The sequence below is a fragment of the Camelus ferus genome, chromosome 6, assembly GCF_009834535.1.
Source record: "Camelus ferus isolate YT-003-E chromosome 6, BCGSAC_Cfer_1.0, whole genome shotgun sequence".
Classification (NCBI taxonomy): domain Eukaryota; kingdom Metazoa; phylum Chordata; class Mammalia; order Artiodactyla; family Camelidae; genus Camelus; species Camelus ferus.
Window position 1 is genome coordinate 9,639,349 of NC_045701.1, and position 21,883 is coordinate 9,661,231.

At 39.7% G+C, this 21,883-nt stretch overlaps 1 protein-coding gene across 3 annotated transcripts in view; it reads left to right on the forward strand.

Moving 5' to 3' along the window:
• Positions 1-21,883, forward strand: part of ALDH1A2 (aldehyde dehydrogenase 1 family member A2) — a 112,314-nt gene that overhangs the window by 5,762 nt on the left and 84,669 nt on the right. Inside the window, exons 1-2 of one of the 3 annotated variants that reach the window (XM_032481093.1) lie at positions 2,770-2,910; positions 3,240-3,438. The exons of 1 other annotated variant lie outside the window; for it this stretch is intronic. In XM_032481093.1, coding sequence (XP_032336984.1) covers positions 3,322-3,438 — 117 coding nt within the window. In that variant the 5' untranslated portion in view covers positions 2,770-2,910; positions 3,240-3,321. Of the gene's footprint in view, positions 1-2,769; positions 2,911-3,013; positions 3,439-21,883 lie in introns of those variants that run through there. One more of the 3 variants, XM_032481095.1, reaches the window with a different exon arrangement.

Sequence of the window (21,883 nt, forward strand, 5' to 3'; positions counted from 1 at the left end):
AAGGGTGGGAAAAATGTTTAACAAAATCAAGGAAAAGACTGAAATTCAAAATGTTAGAAATCTGAAGATAGTTAAAGATTGCCACTTTAACCATTGTGAACTCTATGGAAGAAATGAGAGGACAATAAAACAAGTTAATAAAAGAAAGAGAAGAGGAGGAAAGAATAAGAACGTGAGAGAAGAGATGTCAAGGCAGCTTTCAAAGTAAGTTAACAGCAGAATAAATTCTACTCATAGAAACCGAGAAAACTGAAGAAGTAGTTATAATTCACTGTTCTTTTCTGCTAAATCTTGTTTCCCATCTCGAATTAAAGAGTTTGGACAAAAAATGGCCATAATCATGAACTGAAGATTGGAGGAAAGAGGATGATTATACAAAGAAAAAAAATTCTTAGAAATCTATGAACAGACAAGGTTGGAGTAAAAGATGGGGAAAAGCAAACCAAAACTTAAGATCAGGAAGAGGAAATATTCCTTAATCAGAGAGCATAGGAAAGTTAGCTTCATTTGCCATTGAAGCGGTCAACAGCACTATAGAGAATATATTTTGCTTTTTGCTCAAACCACTCAACAAAAATTCTTATTAAATAGGTACTATGTGCTCCACACTGTTTTAGGAATTGAGGAAGGTGCAAGAGGAATAGACAACACAGTTCCTGCGCTGACAACACACTTCAACACACTTCACTGTCCAGTTGGAGAGTGAGTCTTACACAAAGGAAGCCATTAGGGAACGATTCAGACTAGTCTGTCATCTGTCACTGTACTAGACCTTTTGGAGATGTTTAGGAGAAGAAGCCAAGAGACCCTCTTTTTCCTGCCTAAACAAGAAGGGAGTCTCTTTATTGCTCTTCCTCACTGTGTAACAAATGCTAATAATTCCATCATCCTGTTTCTTCCAGCCATGGTGATGGAACTGTAGTTAGCACACCAGGGGTGAGTCAAAGGTGAACACCCTTGTCTTATGCTTCGAGAAGAATATAAATCAATGGTTTCTGGTTTGTGATAGTCTTTCCTGACAATATTCATTTATCAATTCAGTTTATACAGATTTCCCTTTTCTCTGCCTCGGAATCTTTTGATGACTTCTCCTTCTCAGCGTCTCAAGATCAAAGTCTTTACAAGCTTGAGACAACTGCCTTGCCAGCCTCCTCTGCTGCTTCCCCAGCACCACTGATGTCCCCTAAAAAGCATTCTCTACACCTTTGCTCTTGTGGACTCTTCTGCCTATACTGTCCTTCTCTTCATTGTTGAAGCCTGATCTCTCCTTTAAGGCTCAGCTCGAAAGTCAGTGTCCCCAGAGAGCTGGCCTCTTCCTTGGTGGGGCACCCAGGTCATGTTGTTGTTGCTCTTTCATTACTTTTCCCCACAACTCTCATAGTCAGTGATCCACCTCTCTGTAGGGAAGGATTTAAGCTCACTAGTGGCAAGAGCTCTCTGTTGTTTGCAGCCCAGTCTCTAGCATTGTGCCTTGTATTGGGAGGCACTCAGAATATGTTTGCCGAGTTGTTCCACAAGCATCACTGATTTCCCTTGCTGCTAACTTCTCCCTTTCTCCTCAACTAACCTTACTTTTTAATTTCTTAATTGTATCTATAACCCTGTAAGATTTTAATGAAATTCTATATCTCATGAACATATATTTCTATTAAGACACAATTTGGGGACATAAAGATCCCCTGTGAATTGAAATCTCACAACTGCCTAAGCTAAGGTTCATAGTTTTTCCACAAAAACAATGCACTCTGGTAACCTTGTGTAGACACTCTGGGTTCTGAGAGGCTGGACGTTATTTCTTCAGACCTAATACTAAAATGAAATATTTTTGTTTATTTCCACTGGTGTTTAGCATCCAAACACTAAGCATTAGACAGTTCTAATTACTAAAATTATCTAAGGCAGGGTCTTTTCTGGCTGACACTTAACATCCGAAGAAAAGGACTCGGAAAACGGCAATTAAGGTAGGAATCGGTAGCCCACTGCCAGGTTTACATTGGGAGTGAGGAGGCGAAGTGATCTATAAAGGTCTTTTTAAGCTGGACCTCAGATTTAGCCTACTGAGCCCAAAGCCCATTCTGACATGGGGTCTCTGTGTTCTTGATGTAGACCTATATGCTGACCTCTAGAGTCTCACAAACAAGAAGAAAACCTGTTGGAGCTACGGAAACGCTTAATTTAGCAGGGTATAGTTATGGGAGTTCAACCACAAAGGGGCAGTTAAGTGAAAAGCCCTGTGTCTGGCAGGATGATAGATGTTAGCGTGAAGAATAACAGAAAAGCAAAACTATGTGTTTGGGGGCGAAGAGAGTAAGGGTTGGAAAGAGGGATCCGAGAAAGACCAGAGGGGCCAATGCAACTTGCAACTCTGGAGCGAATGAGGACCAAGGCCCCATCCTCCCGGCGCAGCCCAGACCGCCCGGAGCCGTCCCGGCCAGCAGAGGGCAGCAGCTGGGCGGGAGAGTCCTGGCGAGGGACGCGCGGCGTCGACCCGCTCCCGGGGATCCTCATTTTAAGTGTGGGGCGAGGGACTCTCGCTCATCACTACCGGTCCCTGACCCTGTGGCTATCGCGCATATTGGGCCCGGTTTCGGGGAGTGGGTGTGCGTGGGGAGGGGTCGCCGCCGAGGGCCCGGCGATCCTGCCCGGAGAAGGAAAGCGGAGGGCGCCCCGCGGGTCCTCGGGAGAGAGGGGGAGCCGGGCTTCCGCGGGCCCCGTGCCGAAGGGGATCTCCGCTCCCGCTACAGCGTCACTCGCCCCATTCTCGGTCCGGCCCCCTCAGCGCCCGGGGCTTCTCCCGCCGACACCGCGTCCCACTCTCGGGGCCTAATCAGTGCCGGGCCGCTTGGGTACCCCGCCCGTCCCCGCCGGCCAGGCTTCCGGGGTCACGACCTGCGCCCGACATCGGCCAAGGTGTGCCTCCCGCCGACACTGCCCGCTTCAGAGAGAGGCCAGTACCGCCGGCTGAGCCGCGAGCGGTCGCGGCTCAGGTTTGCGCTCCCGCCGTCGAGGACAGCGGCGGCGGCGTGGGCGTGGGCTGGTCCCCGCGGCCGGAGGGTGGGGAGAAGCGCCGGGCGCACTTGACCATGGGCCCCGAGCGTCCCGGCCGCGCGGCGCAGGCGGCGGGCTTTATGTAAATCGGGGCCGCGCCGGGGCGTCCTAGGTAGGATGGACCAGCCCCCCGCGCCTCGGCCTTCACGTCCAATAAGAAGAGCCCCAGCTTGACACCTGCCTATATACAGGCGAGCGCGCCCCCGGCCCGCGGACCGCGCGCACAGCCCGCACAGCCCACGCCGCGGGCGAGCGAGACCTCCGCCCGCCTCCATGACTTCCAGTGAGATTGAGATGCCCGGCGAGGTGAAGGCCGACCCCGCCGCCCTCATGGCGTCCCTGCACCTCCTGCCGTCGCCCACGCCCAACCTGGAGATCAAGTACACCAAGGTAAGGCGTCGCGAGGGCCTGCAGTCCACGGAGACTTTCTAGAACCTTCCTTCCTCTCCGTGGTCTGGTAGGGGTAAAGCTCTGGCGGCGTGACAGAGTCGGAGGCCAGGGTCTTCCGGGCCAGCCTGTCGTCCCCGCGCAGCAGAGGGACACCCCGTCCGTGGGGTTGGGGCTTCTGAAGTCCCGCCAGGTCTTCGGACTCGTCGGGGACTCGCCCCAACCTGCCGCGCGGCGCTGAGGGTCGCCGTCAACGGCTCCCTCCCAAACCGCATCTGCCGCTGCCTTGTGGTCCGACTCTCCGGGTCCCGACTGCTGCGGGGAAGGCGTCGGCCCCGCTTGGGCCCGTCAAAGGGGGAGGAGGGGTCCCTCGCCAGGCTGGCCTCGCAGCCTGGCCGTCTCTTCTCCTGGGCCGCCGGCCCGGCTCGGGTCCTCGGCGGCCCGCACGGTGCGCAGCGAGCGGCGTTCGCGTCGGATCGTCCAGGCACGCAGCGGTCTGGCCGCCTGTGCACGCTTCGTGGAAACCTGGCCGCTGAGTGCAGGAGACCCAATGTCAGCGTTTCATTAGAATTTTGTAGGCAGTGGCAGTTTTCCTGGAAAACTCGAGAGGTCTTTAAATCTGTGCAAATTAACGGGTTCGCTTTTGAACTGAAAAAAATTATTTTTTATAACGAATGTTGGGGTGGCCAAGTAGGAATTTTTTGTTGCACCACAACGTAAAAAGGAATATGCATTCGCTACCTTGATGTAAAGAGAATTCACTTCCTTTCCACAAATTTGACGTAGAAAGAAGTGTATTAATTACACGCAAAGGGGGATTATATTATGGCATTGGGTTGGGGGGAGAAATAGATGCAATTTAAAGTAATGTTTCTTGGAGTTCCTTTGCAGTTGTCTTGTTTGATTTTTCTATTCCTTTCAGTTTATTTCTACAACAAACATCTCCCAATTACTTAAACATACACTGCGCATACACAATATGGTTAAAGTTGTTTTCCATTGTGCTTATTACAAGATAAACTAAATCTTGTCGAGAAATAAATTGTTTGGTTCTGGCTTAATGGTTGAATGAGAAATTTTTTGAAAACCCGACAGAACATTGAAATTTTACTCGCTGAGTTTTAGGACCGAAATCAGGGTGACTCGTGTTTTGAATGCCAATTTAGATGGTTTTAATGTACCTGTTAGCTTTTTTAGATGGTGTGACAAATTTTTGAAAGCCATTTTAATGAGAGGTCGTTAATGGTTACAACCATTTAGGCATTGTTTGCATAACAATGGTGCCAATGTGTGGCACTTTTCGGAGTTTAGAAACAAGCAGGGAAAGCATGCAGCTCAAGAGTTTTGCTTTATGCGGGCCCCTAACCTCCTCAGGCTCTCTTTAAAGGTCTTAGGATGCAAGATCTGCGTGTGAGAGTAGACCTCAGATTTGAGAGGGCTTGATTTTTAGTCTTACTTTAGGTTGGGTTTTCCTCATAGCCCCTTTGAAAGGGGTTTTAGGTATGCAGTAGGTATCTCGGAATTTAATTTGGAAGCTCTTCCAGTTCTCTTTTTCTCTGACAACCCCCCCCCTCTCTTTTCTCTTGTTCTCCCCCAGTAGGAAAGACAACTGATTTATAGCTAATTGAAGCCTTTAATGTGGAGTCCTTTAGCTCAGGGGAGACTTTTATCCAGTATCCACTTTCCCACTTATTACAAAGAAAAACAATCAGAAATGAAATAATGGATTGTAACTTGATTCTTTAATTTGTGGGGAGGAGGCACCTTATTTTAGGCTTGACAAACAACCCTCATAAACACTGAGTAATACTAATCTAAAGGCAAGCTCTTTTCACAAAACCTTGTAAAATAAGGTATCTGTGAACATTCCCAGCAGCTTTCCTCCTCAGCTCTTTAGTGAGACTTCTAAATTTTCTGAGACAGGCGGCATGGGCAAGCAACTTCTTTACACGAAGAGCAGAAGTTGCTCTTTTGGGAGCCGAGGGTAATGGGTAGTGATTTTCACTTGAAAGGAAAATAAGATTAATGGAGAGTTTTCCCAAAATTCACTTATGATCAGAAGTGAGGGAGATTATATTAACAATTTTAAGCAGAAGAATGTGCAAGGTAGAATGGACAGTTAGTCCTTTAGAACCGTGATACTACACTCATTAGGAATTTTTAAAAGTGTCATGGCTAAAATATTATTTTGCTAGAGGGCTCGTTGAATAACACATAGGAAAGAAATACAATAGTTGTGTCAGAAAATGGTACAAGACAAACAGATAGATCCTCAATAATTTTTGTTGTGTTAAACGAATGCATCTTTAGTGAAGGATTTATAATGTTAGGATTTTAAAATACGATTTGGGGACCCAGGTAAAGTCACTACTTATATGTAAGTGGTGATATTTTGAGAGTTTCAAGTAGCATGCATTTAGAAAACTTTGCACTTAGAATCTTGTATTTTTCTGTATTTTTCCACCGTTCTCTTTCTTTTAAAAGTATTTTACTTTTTTTTTAATAAAAGGGGAGTGGGGGAGATCATTAAAAATAAAAGTTACTATTTTTGTCTGTCAGAGGTCCAGTGAAAATGCTCCAAAAGTAAAGTTCACTCCCCGAGGAAGCTGAAAGGGCTAAATTCGTGGTTTTTACATTACATTTAATTTTTAAAATGAGCCTGCCTCTCTAAAGTTCCAACACCCATTTAGGACTAATGATCAATGAAATGGCAATACCATGTTTGGAATATGTCTATTTTTATTTTCCTATTACAGGAAGCTAGACCCCAAGTTTTAACATGGATTCTTTTTAAAGAAATATGTTTTTTTTTTTTTAAAAAAAAACCTGGAAACTGTACTAGTCAAGAAAGACTGATAACTCCACCAAGATGAAGCAGCGAGGGGACCACTTTGGGTCTGGGAGAATGTACTCTCTCTTCCTTGTATCCTAAGAAGACTGCTTCCCAGTTAACATGGGAGTGTGACTGCTTTTAGCTATAATTTTATGAATTAAAGATTTTGAGTTGTTCCTGTTTTATCAGTCTGGTTTTTAAATTTTTGTATATCGGAATACGTTATAGGAGTACACACATTGTGATATCAAGGCTTACACTTTATTGACTGCCCCTAAGTACAGGGGAGATCTCTTCCAGATTCCCAGAAGGGAATCCCACCCCCTTTATCCCACCCGCTTTTTCCCACCCCTACCTTCTCTATTGTCTCTATCACCTCTTCTGGCTCCACCAGTTTCTCTCTGCCTCACCTCCCCCTGCACACACACATTAGCGCTGTGCTGTCTCTCTGTTTATCACTTTTTCAGTGAGAATTTATGCCTGTAATAGTAACATAAAGGGGTCTGTTTTCCTCCAGTATTTGAGACTGTGGGGAGCTATAACAGAGGGAGGGAGTTATGGAGGACTGACCCACTAAACTAGAAGAGAAAAAAAAGAAGGCAATCAACTGAAAATTGGAGCTAATGTGCATTGGGTAACTACTATTTATTCTTTTATTTATTCATTTAACAACCTTTTATTGAACATCTGCTGTTTTCTGGGATCAGTTTCAATTCAGCTCAAATGATATTTAAGAGGCAGTGTTCCTAACAACAGTGCTTTCCATTACACTGTTTGGGCTATGGAAATATTCGACTTCTAGGAGTTTAGGGTCTTATTAAAAAGACTGAGTGCCAAAAATTGGTTATCAGCGTGGCAGTAGTTCAGTTGATCAATGTAATAATAACAGTAATGTTAATACTTATAATGCCATTTATGTTGTTTATAGGGCCTAATGACTTACCTAGCACTTTCATAAATATCTTATTTGATCCTTGCAAAACCGTTGAAGGAGAGTAGGAAGTAGGAATAACTGATAAGGAAAACCGTGGTCGTAAGTTTTAAAAAATTGATAGAGCTTTCCTTACTAGACGCTTTGCTGTTACTAGCAGTCATGTATTTCTTTTTAAGAGAGAGAGTTTAAATCTTTATTTTTTGTGTGTTGCTTCTGTTGCAAACATGGAGAGAATATAAACTTGTCTGCTTCTCTTAAGAAGATTCTACCTTTTGTGGCTTCTGATTCCCTAACTTTAAATTACCATACTTGATGTTTCTATGAGACCTTTTTTTTTAGGTCTGGGGCAAGATTCTTGCCCATCTCAGGAATTATTTTTTAAAACATGGCACAGGTTTAGTTGCTTCCAAACCTCTAATCAAGATTGTATGCTTGATCATAAGTTATTAATCAAACTCCATGTTCATAGGGGAACTCAGGTTTTCAAAAATGTATTTTTTCATAATTGTACAGCTTTTTGATGCTTCTGTCATCTTTGTTTAACCCAGGAAAGCTAAACAGCTTCATTCTAGGATTTGAATTGAGTAATTCTCCTGGGGTCCTACCTGATGCTTTCCGCTATATATGTAGGAATCGTATATAGTCATCATTTGCTGACACGCTTTTGTCCTTTGTTTCTTTAAGATGAGGAATTACAGTTTTTCTATTGGAGGGTAGAAGATTCTCTGAGGAGCCCGTTCTATGAGGTCTGATTTTTTTGTGGCCCAGCTTAAGAGAAGCCAGTCATGCATAATAAGTTCTTTGTTGCATTCAGTGATGGTTAGTGTGATGATAAAACCACAACTAAGCCAAAAACCTTTCAGATAGCAACATGCATAGTTCTCTTTCAAGTCTTCCTCAGTTGGATAATGAAGTGCAAATACTGATGTATATTTTTATCTTTTTAGTTATCTTAGTGACGGCTTGTAGGGGTCAGCAAACCATAGACTGCCTGATTTTGCAAATAAAGTTTTATTGGAACACAGCCACATCCATTCCTTACATATTGTCTGTGGCTGTTTTTGGACTATAGTGGCAGAATCAGGTAGTTACAGCAGGACCATATGACCCATATTTTATAAAGCGTTTACAAGCCCTTGACTTAGAAAAAGAAAGGATCTGAGTTAAAATAGGCCTTTGTTCAAATCTTGGTCAGATATGTACTTGTTGCCTATGCAGGCAGTTAACGTTTATTAACCACACAGAGCCAGGTATGGTTCCGAATTCTGGAGATGCAGCAGTAAACGAGGTGTGGATGGTGTCTCCTCTCAGGGAATTTCTGTAGTGTCAGTCTCTACATCTGTCAAAGTTGAGATAAGAGTACCTACCTTACGTGGTTGTTGTCTGGACTAAATGAGCAAGGGTGTGAAAGTAAGCAGCATATAATGACAGTCAGCCAAGGGCTGGTTTCATTTCATTTTTGTAAAATGATGATTACATTTGTCGTTTCAAATTAATGGGTGCCCATTTTAAGAAAGATCAGAATTGTGTAATCAATAAAGTTTTCTTAAACAGGCCATTGTTTATTATTTTAATTAGTCATAAGAGTTTAATATTCTTGGTAGCTGTGGTATCCTTATAACATGTTTACATTTGATTTTCATCAGATGAGATCCCTTGGAGGTTTCCCTACCAAGGACTTGTCTTTGCTAAAAGTCACTAAATCAAACAACTTTCCAGCCAGTATTTTAACAGTCAAATTAGATATCTGACACTTGTGCCAAAATTCTGCATTAATATGCTTCAGTATACCCAGTTGGCTGGGCCTAAATGACAGATGGCAAAGAGCCATTTCTGGAATTTTAAGTAGTTTGGACAAGGATGTTGCCACGTCACTGGTGCATAGATCTGGGAATTATGACAGCATGAGAGGACATTTTCAGAAGGTCCATATCTTTCAGAAGTAGGAAGGTATCTTACTTTACATAATTTAAAACTGAAGAGAATTTTAGTGGTCTTGAGTGCCCAATTTGGGGGCACTTCACCATCCAAAAAGTAAGAGCACCACACAGCGACAATTTTGAAAGTCCTCCTAGCATTTCTTTAATTTCTTTATTCACCGTGACAGGTAATTTCAAAGCCAGTCGTTTCCTCTCAAACACTGAATCAATGCACATAGAAGTGATTGCCATAATGTCACCTTGGTTAATTTTTAATTGCCTTTTCAGACATATCTTTGAGCTTTATTACAGTTTACCTTTCAGATATATGAGATTACCCAAACTGGGAATTTCTTATCTCTGGCATTTCTCTGTTGCTAGTTTCTCTGTCTGTAGGATGATGGAGTTATGTTTAAATGGTTTCCCTTTAAATCTTACTGAATTTACTTACAGCAAGCCTCTATTGTGTCACATGATTTGAAAACACTTCCAGCCTTTGAAAATTCCAGTTGGAATAATAATTGGGTGCTTTCACCATCTAGACTTTTGCTGGGCTCTCAACAAAACTTCCCTGGGGCTAAACATGGGGGTTTATTGACTTCTGTAGAATGTGGTTAAAAATTAGAATGTCTGTGAGTGAACATTCTAATTCCTATTATAGAAGGAAGCTTTCCTTTTACTCTAGTTCAGCTCTGTTACCTCCAGAAGTAGTTATCTGCTCTATTTCCTTTCCTCACCACAGTCTGACCTTTGGAGAGCCCAAGTAGCAGTTTCTTTATCCCTAGATCTCTAGAAAGATAAAACCTGTTGTCCGGTTGAGACTGGAAACACCTCATTTAGACAGAATTTAAGATATTGTGGGTACTAAAACACTTTCCAATATTGATTATAAGCTATGGGGGAAAATTCAAAATAATTGAAGATTTTATTTTTATATATTTTCTCATACATAATTTTCATTTGTCTAGCTTAAGTCTTTGGATTTCAAGTCTAGTGACTCTTAGGGTATTTTGCCCCAGGTCACTTCTAGGAATTTTTAAAAAATTAAACTGAGTCAAAAAATGCTATAATAGGGGGAGGGTATAGCTCAAGTGGTAGAGTGCATGCTTAGCATGCACAAGGTCCGGGTTCAATACCCAGTACCTCGTCTAAAAAAAAATAAGTAGACCTAATTACCTCCCCCCACCAAAAAAAAAAGTAAAAGAAAAAAATGGTATAATAGTACCATTTTTTGACTCAGTTTTCCCACAGTAAGGATATGACTTTTCCCACAGTAATTATGGAACCTACCTCCAGCTAAGTGGATCTGGTAAAATATTGTGAATTTAGTAAACCCACTAACAGGCAAAAATCACCTATTTCTCTTCTCCCCCACTCCCCATCACTGACACACGCTTAATCTATGGGCCAAAGTGTGTGTAATGATGGAGGGTTTAAGGTTGAAAGGAAGAAGGTAAATATGAAGACCGTGCCTGGGAAGACAAAATTTATGATCTACAGAGGATAACTTAAAGTCTGATTTCCCTAGGTGTGAAAATTGGACTCCCTCACTGAGTCCTTTTTTAGAGGAGATCAGAAAATTACTGTTAGACTGTTTGAACCTGAAACCAGTGAATTCTGCCTTATCTGTGTTTCAGAGCTTGATACCAGCATACCACTAAGGCTTGATTTTCATGGGGAAGGTTATTGAATTGTATTATCTTGGGGTCACTTTTATTTTTAACTTCAATCAGAGCTATCCTTTTTGCTTCCCTGAATTCATTCATTTGTTTATTCATCTGATGATTATTAAGTCCTCTGTGTCCATTGTTAGTCACTGTCTGGCATGAAAAGATACATAGATGTGTGCCCTGCCCTGAAGTTCAAGGCTGGAAGAGGATTCCCACTTGGGTGTGGGAGGAAGACATGCACATAGTAACTGTGGTGCATGATAGAAAATACTAAATGCTTGACGTGAATTCACTTAAAGCAAATGAGGATTCAGAAGATAGAGATGTTTCAGCCTCAGCAGCTCAACAGCACACTGTATTTTTCGACACCCTTGAGAGGAAATCAAATATTTCAGTCATACCAAAGAGTATAGACAATATAACAAATGTGTACATACACCCAGATTTGTTTGTTCTTAACCATTTGCAATATGTGCTTCTAATTTTTTTTAAAGAAATATGTTGAGGCTCCCTCTGTGAATTTCTCCCATTCCCTTCTCTTTCTCCCCTTCCTTCCTCAGAGGCATTTTGCATTTATCTTTTCTATTGGTGTATGTATTCATAAATAATACATGCTATTATCTCATGTGCTAAATCTTTTTATATAAATGGTACCATGCCATACGTATCCTTCTGCAATTTGCTTTGTTTGCTTAGCATAGTATTTTCAAGATTTATCCATGTTGTTGGATGAACCTGCAATTCATTCATTGTCTTGATTGCATAATATTTTGTTCTTTGACTATACCACAATTTTTAATTCATTCTACTATGGACATTTAAGATACTTCCAATATTCTGCTATTACAGTAATGCTGCATTAAACATCCTTGAGCATATCTCCTTATCTGCCTGGGTGAGAGGCCTTCTAGGATATACACTTACAGTGATATTGTTGGCTCATGAATGTGTCTGCAACTTAATTAGCAACTGCCAAATTTCTGTCCTCTGCCACCAGCAGTATGTCAAAGTCCCCATTGCTCTATATCCTTACTTATACTTGGAGTTCTCCTACTTAGTAAATTTTGCCAACCTGATGAGTGTGAAATGTTATCCCATTGCTGTTTTAATTTGCATTTCATTGATTTCTTGTAAGGTCGAACGGCTTTTCATATGGTTATTGGTCGTTTGGCTTTCCTCCTTTGTGAACTGAGTAGTCTATCATTTGCTTATTTCTCTTTGTGTGTGTGGTTGTTTTTATTGATTTGTAGCAACTTTTATATATTTAGGCTTATGATCCTTTGATAGTTGTTTATTGTATGAACATTTTCATTTTCATCCCTCTTGTACCTTTTCTTTTTCTTTTTCTTTTTTGGCATAATTGTCATGTAGTTTTAAATGGAAATGGAGGGGAATTTTTCTTTTTTCCTTTGTGTTTAGTGCTTTTAGTGTCTTGTTTAAGAAATCTGCTATTATTCCAAGTTTTTCAAGATATCCTTCTATATAGTCTTCTGAAAGTTGATTTTTACTATTCAAAATTTCACCTTTTGTGCTTGTGTCTTAATCCACCTATAATTGGTATTTGTTTATATATAATGACACAAATTTTAAGGACAAATAATATAATGTGTGGGAAAGTCAAATGATATTAATGTGTAAAGAATTTTTCAAAATTGTATTTTATGCAATTTTGGAATAAGATTAGGAGGTCCAGAATTCTTCACTGTGTACTCTTTTATAGGACTGGAGAAAAATCAAGAGGTGACAATAAATATAATCTGAAAAAGAACTTCTAGTAAAGACAGACCTTTTTCTTGACTAATACAGTACTGTGCCTCATCCTGTTAGTTTAGAGAATTTAAATTATTCCTTAGCACCAGGCTTGAAAATAACATTACTTTGTATTTTATTAGTGTTTGAACTCATTGTGTTTTAAACTCAAAGTTGGTGTTGTACATTCACCCTTGTGTTTGGATTTCATAAGTTACTTGATCTGTGTATGTGTGCCTCTGATTCTAAAGAGGCTACTGAAGAATGAAATTCTCCAGCCTTAAAAGTGAATCCAGCCCTTCTGTTCATGTTGCTTATGTAATACCTGACAGAGTTGGCCCCACACTTATTTTTTAGGATGAACATATTCTCTCAACGCCCTTGTTACTTGTTTGCACTACTCCTAAAGTGTGCAGTTTTTGCCTTGTGTTATATTTTCCTGTTTAATCTTCTACTCCAAAACTGTACTGGATTATAAACTCTCATTCATCTTGATATTTCTGTAGCATCTAGCTCAGTGTCTCACAGTGTAAATGCTCAGAAAGTGTGTGTTGAGTGAATACTTGTTATATTTTATTATTGTTAATAGCTACTAACAGCAATTAATTATCCTTTTATTAGTAGTACTACTTTAATTATTAACATGTTATCCTTTGTTATTAATACTACAGTTTCCAGAGTTCTTTTCATATATGATAACTTTTAATAATTGTGGAAGTCCTGTGATGTGAATATTATATTAATATCCCCATTTGATAAGTGAGAAAATCAGGCATATTAAAGTTAAATAATTTTTCCAGGATCAATAGCTAGTTGGTGGCAATTCCAGAACTCAAGTAATCCTTCTCCTTCCTTGCTCATAACAACAGGAATACAAAAACCACAACAGAGACGGTACAATTTGAACTATTAGCCTAAAGCTCTGCTGAGCGTTTTACAGGATAATGCCAAATCCAGTTCTCCTGGCTACAAATCCTGCCTTAAGTCCAGTTGGTATTATTGTAGCTATCCTTAGCAACAATTCAACCTGACATAAAGATGAGAGTGTGCGTTCAAAAAAGAAAGTTGATATAATCAGCACTTTAGGTATGAATCAGCTGGGAAGGTGTGATTCTTTGGGCTGTGGGAAAGAACTGTATTTTTGGATTCTCACTGGTTGGGTAGCCACACATGGCCCTTAATGACACCTGCTTGTTTGTTTTTCATTCAGAAAGTGCTTTCTTTGTTATGGTTATTCAGATTCACTTGGGAGTGAGGATGTATGAGATTATTGAAAGCAAATATGTTTCACATTCTTTCTGATGCTTCCTCTCCCCACAAAGGCCATCATTTTGTGTTACTTCACTATAAATGTGGGAGGGGCACTTGCCAGAAAGAGTTGGGTAGATGTGTTCCATCTTGCCTAAATTTTATAAACAACCCTTTCTCACTAAGGCTTAACTACTGTTAGATCCATCTAGTACATGTAACTTCAGCAGGGATGAAATAGAGGAATAGAGTGGTCCCCAGAAATATGTGCAATATCCAAACTTTAACAGAATTTCGGTGACAGAGGGTGATGGTGATTGGGATGCACAATTAATGTTTCATTGTAAATGGCTCAAAAATCCAGACCTAAGGAACTGTTGGCAGGTTGTCTCCTTTAAGCCAGATCTTCTAGTCTCCAGATTTCTGTCTTCACTTTTAGAGAGAACTCATTTCTCTTTCTCCTCTGCTCCCGAGTCAGAATCCCTTCTTCTCACCTTTTCCATCTCCTTTTAAGTTTTTACGCACTTATGCTTCTCGTCTGCTTCCCTGAGTGTTTCTCTCAGGCAGGTCTTGATGACCCTCAGTCTTTCGTTAGACTCATTTACCTGTTTTCGTAAAATGGTTAGTTATGCCTGGGAACCTCTGTAGTCAGCTCTTCCAGCTGTTGGCTTAAATGGTCCTTAGGGAGCTCAGAAGCAACGAACCTGGAATAACCACATTTGACTTCTGTGAGCCCTCTTGAGAATTTAGTAATTACTTAATGGATTCAATTGGTGACATATACTATTCCAGATAACAGCCTGGGTTGCATTAAATTAACCTTTACAAATGGGTATTTATAGGGGTACTCTTAAAAGACGACACGTGTTGACTGTAATTGCTCTTCCATGTTTCTCCATGCTGTTAGGTATTTGTAGTGGGTGAAAAATTTCTCAGATTAGAGCCTGGGTGGTAGTTGTGGCCATTTAGTGATGTGTGTCATTGTGTTCAGCACATTGAGCATAAATCCTGCCTTGTAAACAGCAGGGAGACTAATGAGGTTTGCCCACATTCTGGTATCATTACCAGGAATTCCAACAGAGAAAAAGAGAAAGCTTAGAAAAGAAGTACACAAATAGAGTGATTTCTGGAACTCTGGATGATCCAAATTAAGGAAAGAGATTATTGCTCAACATTTAGTATAGACGCGTATGTGCAAATATGGGTACATAAACGACATTTAGCTAAAAAAAAAAAACAAAACAAAACAAAAAAAAAAACCCCAAGCTTCTGCTTTTAACGAATTCTAGCAAAGTCAGTACCTTAGTTCTTCAGAGAGCTAATGAGGGGCTTATTTATGAATGTCTCTAATTGTGAGTGGTGTAGTCGGGACAGCTATTGAAATAACGCAGCTGTTAACATGATAGCACAATTTTTACTTTGTTGGAACTCCTCATCATTTCAGCCAACTAAAATTTCACATCACTTTTTGTCTTACAATTTTTGGAATGATTCTGCTGTAAATAATAATAGTCACAAATGACTTCTGAACACACCAACTCTCTTGTGAGAAACCTTTCACATGGTTTTTGGGGAGATTTATTTCAAATCTTTATTTTTATTATTACTGCATAAATAACTCGTGTGTTTGATAATGTCACATCAAGGAATCCAATACTGCTTAATGCCTAGGCTACTTACCTTCCTGGATTTGAATTTTCATGAAAGCTGGTATCATGTCACCTTTGGCACAAAATGTGGCCCACACATCTTTGTGTTTGAATAAATGAGTAAATGGATGAATACTAGAAAATAATATTGCCTGATTCCATTTGTAGAGTTACTAATAGAGTGCCAAGACTAGAAAGTGAATTGCAGGGTAAAGTGTTTTGAAATGAATAGCTGTCTTTCTTTTCATATGTGTGCATATTCTCCTCCCCCCCGCCCCCCGCGCTTTAGGATGGAAAACTCCCCTCCTCCACTCCCACTCACTTACTCCTTCCTTTGAAATAGAAGCCCCTCAGGATGCATTGTGCAGTGGTGAGCAAGGCAGCAGACTGGGCACTCGAAGACCTATGTCACAGTCCCAGCTCTGCCATGGATGTATGCTCATCTAGCTGTCCCTTGTACATGGAGGCACACAATAAATACTCACTGAACTAACGAATGAACAAATTACTCAATCACTCATTGAGTACTTCCTTTTATACGAGGCTCTTGGGATATGAAAATGCTTTGTGATACTGAGTGAGTTATTTAAATTCCCTGAGCATCATTTTTATTACTTACAAATTGATAGGACGGAATGAAATGCTTGTTTATTAACCCACCTAGTACTTATGAAAACAGCTGAATTAGAATAGCTCTAAGATTCTTTACCTCACCCTGATTCTTCAGAACTCTTTAATTTCCTGGGTCCCAACCTAGGCTTGAGGTCCGGAGGGAAATACCAAACTTGTTTGTATATCTAGTTACAGTCTTTCTGGTACCCCTAATTTTCACTCAGAATAATGTTCTTAAAAAATATTTTCCCAAAGGTAGACTTAAAATTAACAAAAAGCAGTCCACGGAAATCTGTTAATGATTCTCCTTATATAAATGAATGTTTAGCGGTGTCATAAAGATCCACTGGAAGTAAAAATTTTTGTGTTCACTGAACACTTAGAGTACTAGAAATTAGAGCAGTGACTCCCAAGAGAATTCCTCCTTTAATCTTAGGGATCACTGATTTTAATACTTGATAATAGTGGTAGAAAGAAAAGGTTTGTTGGCACTTTTCTTCTAGACCATTTCAGCAGCTTCTCTGTCGACCTAAGCTCATGAAAACCACGGCGGGTCAGGGAAGCTCTGTGGAGAGGGAACTTGTCAGGAGCTTACAGCTTTTCACTTGAGTCTAATAGAGACTTAGCACTTTGCAGGTCAGTGCCACTGCTATTTGTCTCTGACCCAGGAGATCTGGAGTTCTTCACATCAAAACCACATCTTGCTGAGCAGAGATCAAACGTAGGAAGGTAAGGATTCTGCCAGTGATTTATCATGCCAGAGAGAGTGATCAGGCCATATGGGCCACTGCAAATGAAGTTGACATTCCAGCAGTTTCTCATATAGGTCTCACATGTAGTTATGGTTAGTTTTTCTTATAGAGGAATTCCGGGTCAAGAGGCAGCTTTCAGTGGCATTTCTTAGCAAGTCTTACCTAGAACATGAGGTTTATTTCAAAATCAAGTCCTAGCAAGATTTTTCTAATATTTTATGCAAATGGAAGGCAGGGCTTTCTTGACCAAGTATTTGAAGATTAATTTGAGATTCTCATTTGATGTCTCCTTTCCTTTTTATTTTTCCTTTTCTGGGATGGTACCTATTTAAAAAAAAAGAAGAAGAAAGAAAGAATGAAAGGAAAAGAAAAATTAAGGTGATTTGAGGTCTCCAAAAGAAAGTTTCTTCCTAAATATTAGATGTGACTTTAAGGTAATGAAATTGACTCTATAAGCTGTAAACTATGCACAATTAGGCCCATTAGTTCATCACATTTTATTAACTCAGGGTTTTAGGAATGAATTACTACAAATATTACAATCCACTTCCTGCGGTAGGGAAGGCATCACGTATACCCTTCTGTATATTTGTAATGGCCAAGAGCAAAGAGGAAGCATTTAATCATTTAAGTATGAAATAGGTATAATTATGTTTGAAAGTATTTGCAAGGGTTTAAGTCAAGGACAAAAATGCTAATTTTAATTGAAAGAAAGAATTCAATAATCCCTCTCTTCATTTAACTATTTATGTCAACAGATAAATTAACATGGTTTTTCAACACAGAATTCAGCTTGTTTTTTGTTTACTGTCACAGGCAAATGCTTAGTCTCCTGTGGAGAAATCACTCATTTATTGGTTCAAAGGCCTCTTCAGTCTCAGGATATGCACTGTGGTATTTCAGCCCTTCTTTGCATAGGATGTTTACTTTGTAACTTAAATGAAAGATTATGTTGTCCTTTAAATGTAGTAGTTTGTGACATTAACGTAATTCTACTGAAGATACCAGTTGTCCCTTTTATGTTTCACTTTTTCTGAATGAGAAAAATAATCATAAATGGAATGGGCTTTGGTGGTTAGAAGTAGGTCTCATCCTCTGATTAAAATTCACTTGATTTCCTAAGGTATCAGTATATCTGTTTATTAACTGGGGATTATTATTCTGAGTTATGAATTACTTCAAAGCTGCAGGGAGCAAGTTTAAATATAATAATAAAATGGACTTCCAGTTCTCATCTTTGGCATCCTTGGAAAGTGTGCAACATCCATGAAAACCTCGGAGGGGTGCAGATAAAAATATAGGGTGTCTAGTTAAATTTAAATTTTAGTTAAATAATGAATACTTCTAAAATATAAGTATGCCTCATGATTTGCCAGTGATTTGGGACATACATATACTGAAATTTAATTCATTGTTTTTCTGAAATTTATATTTAACTAGGCGTCCTGTATTTTTATTTGCTAAAACTGGCAACCCTAAACTGTTACACACATGGTTTATGTTTTATCTGTGACCAGCAAATAAACATTATTTTAATGTAAAATTAATTGGCAATAAAATCAAAGACCAAAGGAATCCTTTAAAATTGTTGTACTTGAATAATAAAAAGGTGTGTAGTAGAAAGACTTTTTTTTAATCCCTAGTATTACTAGTTTGTGAGTAAACAGGGCATCTAGGCCCATTGTAAGACAGCCTAATCTCCTAAATGAATTGTTCCAGCCTTTTAATTCAAAATCATACAAACAAAAACATTGAGATAAGCTGGGTGCTTTTTCAAATGGGGACCCCCGTGGCTTTGAAAATAAACACTTCAGCCTCCTTCACCCCCCAACACCCACACCCACACTCGCTAACCTTTCTGATGTCTTCCATTTGCAAATGAACAGGGTGAATTCTGAGAAAGACAGAAGACTAATTAAACCTAGGGAAGATAGGCAAAGGAACATTTGTTTCCAAGCAGAAGACAAAAAGAAGTCACATTCTGCTTTCTCAAGACTGACAGGAGGTCCTTAAAGCCCTTCCTGAAGTTTCTTCTTCATGTGTATTTCCCACACCACTGCTCAGGCCCTCTGAGGACGAGGCCACCCTCGTGTGTTTGACCCCACCTGCATTAGCCTGTCTTCATGGCTGAGTCGGAGAAGGGTCTCAGTCAGAAATTCAAAAAGACCATTCGATGTGTTGGATGGCCTTCATCTTTACCTTCTTCTCCCTTCATTTTGCCCTGTGTGTCTCTCATGGTTTGGCAAAGGGGTCTTACTTGCTAGCAATAGAGAGAATATATGAATGAATAAACAAACACCAAACAAGGAGTGACTGCCTTTTTAAGAGCACTAATAAATTGCTCGAATTTGATGGTTTACATTCAGAATCAGAATCAGTTAAAAGTTTGAGTGTGTACTACACCAGGCTTTTCAGTAACCCAATACCTTATTTGATCCTTACAATCACTGGATAAGGTGGTTTTCTAATCTCTGTTAAAAATGAGAAAATTGAGCCACAGTAAGATTAAATCACACACCTAGGTCACACCATTTAGTAATCTTCATACACACAGAAATTTGATCCATAAATAAATAGTTTAAGAGCAATAGGAAGGCAGAATTTTATCTTAGGACACCTTTGTCCATTTTTATAGCTAAAGAAGACCAGAGAGACCTCCATGAGTTTCAGCATAGGTGCTTGTCAAACCTGGTGGCATGACTGAGGAGGGCTGGGAAAATTAGACAGATTAGGTCTATGGTAGAGATCTCCTGCCATAACCCTTGGGATCCTGAATCAGCTAGAACACCTGGTCTGCCCTAATCTGAATCACAGGTCCCTGGAATTACCTTGGAGCCCTTTAATCTAAATGATCACAGCAGCCTCATTTTGGGAGGGAAGGCAGCCCCCACTTCACCTTCCAGTTCATTTGGATCCAGCCTTGTCTTCTGAAGGTTGACCAAACTGAACTGTCCTCTGGGGAACATGACCTTTTGTCTCTGTGCTCTCATCAATGTCCTTTCACTTTCAGAAACAGACTTTGAGGTTATATGGGTATGTGAGAAGTTGGATTTATCTTTGTTACCTAACTGCTAATGTCCTAACTTATTTCTGTTTACAACATTAACACAATTTGTTTAATCATTGCATGTTAGTGTAATATGTTGGGTAGACAACATTTATTTTAAAATACTCTAGCACAATCATGTTAAATTAATATTTTAAAGCTGTTTAAAAGTTTCACTAGAGGCTTCTTATTTCTTTGACCTTGTGCTATCTGTATACTTTGAAAGTCTAGTTTGCAGTCTTTTCTAATAAAGGCTTTTCTTTTATCCTGCCTTTCAGCCTAGAACTCAGGATAAGTCAGGTTCAGGCATACGATATTGGGTCCATTATGTAAATCTGTTAATTGATTTAAAGTTAAGATTGATAAACTAGTCCTTGTCACAGCAGGCTTTGTAAAACCATGCTTTTTGCCAGTAAAAGATTACACCTATTGAACAAAGGCTGTGTCTCTATAATATCAAAACATTGACTTTAAAACAGAAAATGCAATCAGTCATCTATGGTGTTTTCCTATACAGTGCCATTTGGGTGTTTCTTCACTCTTTAGCCAGATGTTCTGGCGTGAAGCAGAGCGAAGGCTGGAAGGCAGCGGATCCACTTTTGCTCTAACTACCCACCTAGGTATTTCAACAGGAAGCTTCTCCCCTGCCCCATAAATGATTTGAACATTTGCTTTGTCATTTTACTTTATATAAGTAGCCTCTTAATTAGAAGTAAAATAGGTGGGGATTTTTTTCATTAAAGTTAAAAATATCTTTATTACCTTTGATTATAATATTCAAAGGCTACCAGCTTTGCAAGGTAGCATACAGAGGTGATCATCAATACAGTTTTTCTTGTAACAATAGAAATTTAATGATAAGTTAAATAAATGATAATGAAATTTAAATAAATGATAGTGCTGTCCTTTGTTGTCTGTAAATCTCTTTAAAGTACATCAGTGGAAACAATGGAGCAGTCATGTAAAAGGAGATAACTAACATGACAAGTCCTCAGACTGCTTCTTTCCCCTGCTTAATTAAAAGTAATTGAACTTTTTCCTATAAATAGATCAGTGTGGTTATTGATTTGCTATCTGGTACTCTCCTTTGATGAGCCAAAAGCAGTTTAGTGGCAAGCTGGGGAAAATTCAGCTCTCCAAGGCATAATCTACTGCAGGATTTAATACAAATCATTTGAAGCATTTACTATTAAAAAAACAAAACATTTTATTACTGAAATAAAACATGGCAGCTTTATGTCAAAGATTCATTGAGGGTAGGAAATTATTTACACCTAACACCTATTAATGCCTGCTGCTTTGAGAACCCCTCAGGGGTTTAGATTCTCCAATTAGAAAATTCATGGCCTCTCTGTATTGTCACGGCCACTCTGCTGTGGGCTGACAGTGTGGCAAGCCTGATTGTCCTCGATTGCCTTCCTGCTGCAGAAATGGCCAAGTGATGTGGCTTGGCTTACATGGATAAGCTTCTCTGTTTTGAATTTTTACCCGAGTAACTGCTGAGATATATAAAATTACTTAAAGCGACTTAGATGAATCAGATACCTGTTGACAGCCAATCCGAATTCCTTTTGCCCACCTTTGCTTGTTTCCCCAGTATAGCATGATTTATTTTATCTTTTGAATAATGACTGCATGTTAAGTGCTGTGTTAGAATGTGGGGGAAACCGAATGAAGGTGGGACCTTCCTTCAAGGAACTTAGAAAAGGGAGAAACTTTCATTTTAACCAGCAAAGCCTTAGACACATTTACATTTTATGTTATTACATAATTGTACAACAGCCCTGAAAGGAATAGGCTTTATTTCTTTTTTACAGAAAAGGAGACAAGGCTCAAAGAGTTTGAGAATCTGTCTTAAAGATGGCTTAATATTACACAAGTGGTAAAAGGCAGACTGATATGTAAATGGAGGTCTTTCAACTCTAGTACTTCCAGTTCTGGGTTTATTCTATGAGGAAGATAAATACATGCAAGACTAATCACCTCAGTCCTCAGTGAATTTCCTACTTTGTTTTACATACATAGACATGACCCTT